Genomic DNA, 7008 nt, shown 5'->3' with positions numbered 1-7008 from the left:
GTTTCTCAGTCTTATTCAGTGCATTGAAACGGACAAATGAGGCCAACAGGCTACTCACCGAAAGTCCGAAACAGACACACACACACACACACACAAACCGTTTGCGAAAGCGTTACCCCCGGCGTGCGACGTGACGTGGGTTGGCGATTATTAGCTTTATTCAGTAAAAATATCATCATCTCGGGCAAGTCGTAATAAAATTAGTGTAAAAATAAAATGACAGTCTAACGCGGTACGCGTACCCTCCCCCCCCCCCTCTTTCCCCTCTTCCCAGTGCCCCGTGCGCGTGAGGCTTAAATGCAGGCGGAAGCAGAAGCGAAGCGCCCGAGCGGGCTGCAATCTGGTGCTGCGAAGCTCTGCGACGCACCAATCACGCGAATCCTTTCAGATGGCGGTAGGCGACAAACGTGTCCACGCCGTACACCAGCCCCACGATACCGCCCATGTACTGTGTTTTTGGAACACAATCGAGTGTGTGTGTGTGTGCCAAACAATGTTTTATTTTTAGTTTTTTGGTGGTGCCCCCATTAAAGAGAAAAAATTGGAAAAAAATGTTTGGAGTTAGTCGTTTGGGAAATTCGCACCTCTCCTGCACACGCTCATTTACTCACGTAGACGGCCGTCATTGCCGGGTACGCACTGTGGATGCCGCCGGTCGTTTTGAACACCAGAAACTTGGGATAGAGGAACACGTTGACGGCGAACCCCAGGTAGGAGGAGGCGCTTAGATACATCACACAGGCCAGCCCGTTGTACACCACTTCCTGGGGAGATTGATTTGTTGAACAGTATATATAAAACAAACACTGTTTTTTTTTTTTTTGAACCACTTTATCACACACTAACAACCACGAGAAACTCACAAAGATTGACTGGCGCACGAGATGGAACGTCCGGGCGGAGATGGTGTAGCACAGCAGCAGTATCGTGGTGGTGAGCAGAAAGGCGGAGCAGGTCGTCAGGAAGCCCCAGAACGCTTCGCCGATGTCCTTCGCCGAGTCCATGCCGAACTGCACCAGCATCGTCTGGCAGAACCAGCCGAGCACCAGCTCGAAGCACTTCAGGATGCCGTTTTTCGACACGAAGAAGTCCAGGTTCACGCAGGTCAGCACGCGGCAGCAGCAGATCCGGACGCCCCGGTTGCCCCGCTCGTTCAGGGGGCCGGCCCGGTGCGGTCCGGCCGCCGGCGGCATGCGTATCACGGCCGAGGGCATCGCTGCTGCAAGCGCGGTAGTAGTGCTCCGTCCGGCGCGTCGACCGTACAACGACTGGCAGCTGCCGCTTGCGGCCGCGGCTGCTGCGTGGGGACCTCCTGAGCGCGTCGCGTTGGCTCGAGGGATTCTCGGAGGGTGGGACGAAAATAGACGCGTAGCGCCGCGGGAGGTTTACGTGTATGCGCGCGCGCGCGCGCGCATTCGGCTGTCTCGCGCAATGCGTTTTACGCACGGCAGATGCTCAGACGATGCTGCCGTGGTGAACACGTGCATGCATTCCATCTTTTCTCGGGTGCATTATGACTGTCGGCACAGACACACACACACACACTCCAGGGATTCGGAAGTAAAGCAGTTGTATGACTGCGCACCGGATGCGGGCGGACCAGGCTTTTGCTCCGCTCGAATGTTTATTTATATCGACAAAACACAAAAAAACACGAGACACTGCTGTTGCTTTCTTTTCCGGTCGAGACAGGCCTCGGAGCAGCGGGGGAAAACCCCCGCGACCCTTCCCTCACTGAGACACGCAGCCATATGTCAACAAACTCCACCGCCGTATGTGTGTGTCATCGGGTGAATGGTGCCGGCCCGAAAGAGACGGTCGGGAAATTCTTGCCCCGGTAAATCCCTCAAGGAAAACGGGTCGAAGGATCGCTTTGTGCGCGCCCCGAAGGTGACTTTGTTTCGGCAGCGTCAGAATGTATTTCCGCTGCGTGTCGCGTTTGCGTGGGTTGCGCCGAGACAGAGAGAGAGAGAGAGTTGTTGCCTCTTTTTTTTTTCTTTCTTTAATTCGCTTTCGTAAAACCAGACTCTCCCGAAGTGCGTTAGTGTATTTACATTAGGTGTACAGTCAGTCCGAAAAGTATTCATTTACATTTACCGTTTATCGAACGAAAGAAGCGGTTGAATGTCCAAAACATCAAATATAACCCAAGAATCAGTGCATTTTTTGGTGGCCAATAACAGCTGTGTCAAACTCATTTCATCCGGCCCTCTGATACTAGTTTGTAGTACAGATTTTCAGTGATTCGCGGGCCCCAAATGTGAGAATAAAAACCATACCTCAATATTTATATAAAATACTGTTTAAAATCATTATTGTTAAACCAATTGACTTTTTGTACTAGGGTAAGTGTACCTATAGTGGTGCTAGTACCAATAGTGGTGGTATTGCACTAAAATGTGGTTCAAATGGCAAATTAAAAGTAATTAAGTTATTTACGTTAGTGTGAAATGTTCTTTAGCCTTTTACAAAGGGTTTTAAAGTTAAATGGGGCCATTCCGTTACTGAGCGACCGAAAAATCCATTATTTTGTGAAATGTGTCAACATTTTTCCAAAATCCTTAGGATTTCATAATGGTACTCATATTTTTGTTAACGTTGTAAATGACCACATAACAACGCAATTATTAGTTTTTGAACATAATTGTTATCAAATGATATTATTTTATTCAAATTCATTGGCTTTTGACCATATTTATGCATTTTTAAGTGTTTTTTACCATAGTGCTATTATAGGTACACAAAACAGGCATGTTCCTATAGTGGTTATAGTTATAAAATCTATAAAAACAGGTCGTTTTAGATTTTTTCGAGAATATTTTTCGTACTGTTTTTACTAAAATAAGCAACAAAAATGAGTTTTCTGTAAGTAATTTACCTAACAAAGGCCAAAATTCGCCTATTATACTTCTACTTCAAATCAAGCAAACTCTTCTGGGTATGGGTTGAGGACAGGTGTGATGCAGTACTTTAGTCAAGAGTTTCATCGATCAAATTTATACATTTTTTACGATCAAATTACGCAAGAAACCAATATTATGGCAGTAATCCTTGCTATTCATACGAAAACAGCATCGAAACTAAATTTAATTGATATTATACACTGTTTTTAAGGCATCTTTGTTTACCACCACTATAGGAACACAATACGACGACTATAGGAACCATACCACCATTATAGGTACAACGAAGCAGTCACAAAAATATGTATTTTTTCGTAAATTTGATGTGTTTCCTGGTGAAAATGATTGTGATTGCGAAGATAAATCATATTTCAATTGCTATGCGTTAAAATATTCAGAAATTGTCCTTCCTGACACTTTAAATCCATTAAAACACATCGGTACCACTACAAATTGCACCACTATTGGTACATTTACCCTACTTGCTTCAAATCTAGAATAGTTTCTTATTTACAAATTTTGCTATGTTTTTTTCATTGTGCACTTTTTTAGTTGGAAAAAAATGTTTGATGTACCTTTAAAGTCACATGTATTTTGTTATCCTTATTATCAAAATAGGACATTTTTCATTAGTCGCGTTCTAACACGGTAGTTCTGTTAGAAAATATCGCCCAATCACACTTTTTCACTAAGGTATATTAATTTGACTGATTAAGAGAAAAATTGTAATAAAACGTGTTTAAACATAATTTTTGCTAATTTCCAAGTTCCAAGAGCCCGTATTTTACAAATAATTTTGTTAAATTACGATAATTTTATCTGACAAAGATTCGTGGTGTGTGATCCCATAAAGATTGGCAAATATTTTTGTTGACACTTGAAGGGAGATGATTCGCAAATTAGGGAAAGGACTGTGTGAGCTAATCTATGAATAAGCTATACATCGCAGGACTTCGGCATTTCGATTATTTTAATCCTTGATCGAAATACTCATGGCTTGAGCGTAATCATATCATTTTGGTTTTGATTTTTGGGGAGGTTGGAAAGTACATTAATTCGTCTTGTAGAATGTGGGGTACACATAATTCCAACTTGGCTACAATCATTTTTATGAACATTTATGGTGGCATGATTATGAATAAAACAGAAGTGGCTTCAATCGAACGTCAAAAATGTAACATTCTAAGGTCGGAGCCGTGCAAATTCGTACGGAAAAGAATTTCGAAGCCCAATGAACCCTTTACTCGGCACTCGGGGGCATGATTGGTCAAATTCGGGTAATTGGGGCATGGTCAAATTCGGTAGGACCGACCGGATCCACTTCTCACTGCAGATTAGCCGCTCCGTGCGACAACCGATGACTCCATTGGTTCCGAATGGCATTAAACGGCTCTATAAGCTTCGGTCGGCACCGATCGGAACTGTTGGTTTGATTTGGACGGATCAGGAGTCAGAATAGCTAAGATCAAAAATGGTGTAGATGGTTAAATTCGAAAAATATACCATCAAAATGATTGTTCTTCTCTGGAAAATTTAATACAATTAGACAAATAGTAATAACAGTTTTTTGGTTTGCAGTGATTTTAGCAATTCTCAAAATATTCTCGCGGGCCGCATTCAGCATTGCGGGCCGCCAGTTTGACATACCTGGGCCAATAAGATCCGGAAAAGTTATGGATCACATTTGGTTGATCGGTCATGTTTCATTTTATTGTAGCTAGTCATGTCATGGCTTGAATGACGTGAGTTGTTACAAAAATGTTTTGTTGGAATAATCCCACACGCAGAATGTGGCAAAACCTGGGAAGCAGGATCAAATAATTCAATAATAAATAAATAATTTCAAATTTGGCTCTACTAACATATTAAAACTAAATTTAACTCGTCAAGGTCATACGGCCACCGTCTAGTATATGGAAAACAGTCTACTAAGACCTCAGTGAGGTAAGGTGAGCTAAAGCTAAAAAAATGATTCAAATTTATGGGAAAATAAAAATTGTAAACATATTCTTGCAGTTTGGAAGTACTTTGAGACCCAGTTCTCAGAAATTTCACTTAAAAAGTACCACATGTTGCAAGGACAGTCGAGCGGGAGAACATACAGAGCATTGTCATTGGCCAAAAACACCAAACCTGCTGAAACTATACTGATGGAAACGATTTGCTAGACTCTCAATATGATATCAGTTGCTAAGTTTTCAATGGAACTATGCCACGTGATCCGGAAATGCAATATTAACTATAACCATTCCAGCTATTGAATGATGGATGGTTGGATGGTAAGACGAATGAAGTCACTGAGTGGAAGAGTTTTATGACAGCGTTTCGTTCCCCTGAATACCTGTGTGACCAGGAATCCAGCAGAATGTAACTTGGGGTGAATTCGGTATATTGCAGAGTAGTTGGATGTTCGGGTCGCGGGTGGATCTAGATTCAAGTGCTCGAAGGACATTTGCACTGTCCGTGAAGATCACGTAGGGTTTATCGCTGTGTAGGCCTTTGCCAGCTGCAATAACCAGGGCAATTGCTTCTGCGTCGAAGATTGAGGTTCGTACTTAGAGTAGATTCCACAACCAGTGAAGCCGTTTAGTACTGATTCGTTAGTGAAGATCAGATGGTGGTGTTGGTATTTTTGCCTTTGAAGTTCAGCAAAATGACGGTTTGCAATGACACTATTGCAACCAGCCCGAAGCTGATTTTTGATGGTCCAGTCTATTTGTGATGTGCGGCAGTACCAGGGGCGACTACTTATTTGGATCAGTTTGGTGACTGAGGAGAGTGTCTGTTGTGTTAGCGTGCTCAAATCGGCGTTTGCCCTTTATAAAACGGCATCGGCCTTGGTGTTTTTCACTTGGTGATGACTCTGACTCCGAATGACTCCGGGCGGCTCTGGAAGACTTTGAACGACTCCGGCCGACTGCGGACGACTCTGCGCGACTACAGACGACTCCGGACGAATTCGAACGACTCCGGGCGACTGCGGATGACTCAATTCTGAATTTATCGGAGTCGGATCGGAGTTGACTCCGGATTTTTGTCAAATTTACCCATCACTAGTACAGACTGCCTCATGACGACGTAGCAAAGCGCCAGAAGGTATGTAATATACTTACGTAGTATACTTTACAACACAGTCGAACCCCGAGGATAACGAGTTAAATAATTTTGCATATAATTTTGTGAAAAATGCTCTTATTTGTGAGGATTATTGTAGTCCACTGTTTCTTGGTCAATATTATTTTCTTTCTTATTATGCGAAATTGTCAAATTCCATTTTATCGTTTATTTGCTTGTAGTTTCGCCCGGATCACTTTGCCAATGCCTAGCAATAGCAACGTTATACGATCTTTCACCGGTTTATATCTAGAACGAGTTTACTGCTTTTTTCTGCAAGAATTTTTTTTATTTTTCTTTCTTTTTTTCACATTTGAAAAATTGTGATAAATTAATATGATAAAATCAGTAGCAGCAACCCTACAGCACTCAACACACTATTGTACATTAAAATATATGTGTCACATCTCCTGCTGGAAATAGTTTTACATTAAATGATTGTTAGTATTGAAACTCTCATTTGCCTGATCGAAAATCCAAATTATAGAAATACTGAATTCTTAATGAGATTTTACTCGTTGAGAGAGGTATTTCTAGAGCACTAAATACTGCACGCCAAAATCAACTACGAAACCAATTCCATCGAATAAGTTTGCTAATGAAACGTGCAATAGTGTTTTGTATGTAAAGCCTAGGAGCATATTTGTTTAATGATAAAATATAATTGGGAAATATAAAAACGTTTAAGTCAAAAGAACTACCAAACGTAAACAAGACGATATTTATGTCAAAAAACGAAAAAATACATTGAAAAACAGCAGAAACAACCCGTTTTAAACCTTTACTTTAAAGGATATGCTTTACTTATGCCGTAGTTGGTTAAAAATAGATCGAAAAGCAATTATTGTGATTTTTTTTTTATTTCATTTTCACTCTTAAATGGTATGAAAAACACTTGGCGGACAAAAAGAATCCCGCACATCAGGCTAAACAATAAAACGGTTTGATCTTCACATGAATTGTAACATAAGAAACTCGAACTAATAATAAG

At 41.7% G+C, this 7008-nt stretch overlaps 1 protein-coding gene across 1 annotated transcript; it reads right to left on the bottom strand.

Moving 5' to 3' along the window:
* Nucleotides 1-100: 100 nt before the first annotated feature.
* Nucleotides 101-1290, bottom strand: LOC121592620 (protein singles bar). Its single transcript, XM_041914249.1, has 3 exons — nt 864-1290; nt 612-764; nt 101-448 (listed from the first exon to the last, which is right to left on the bottom strand). Exons 1-3 carry the CDS (start codon nt 1212-1214, stop codon nt 371-373), a joined length of 582 nt encoding a protein of 193 aa, XP_041770183.1. The 5' UTR covers nt 1215-1290; the 3' UTR covers nt 101-370.
* Between the last annotated feature and the right edge of the window lie 5718 nt (nt 1291-7008).

This window comes from Anopheles merus, chromosome X, assembly GCF_017562075.2.
Source record: "Anopheles merus strain MAF chromosome X, AmerM5.1, whole genome shotgun sequence".
NCBI classification, from domain to species: domain Eukaryota; kingdom Metazoa; phylum Arthropoda; class Insecta; order Diptera; family Culicidae; genus Anopheles; species Anopheles merus.
Note: the sequence above shows the minus strand (reverse complement) of the source record. Positions and strands in the feature narration are given on the sequence as shown.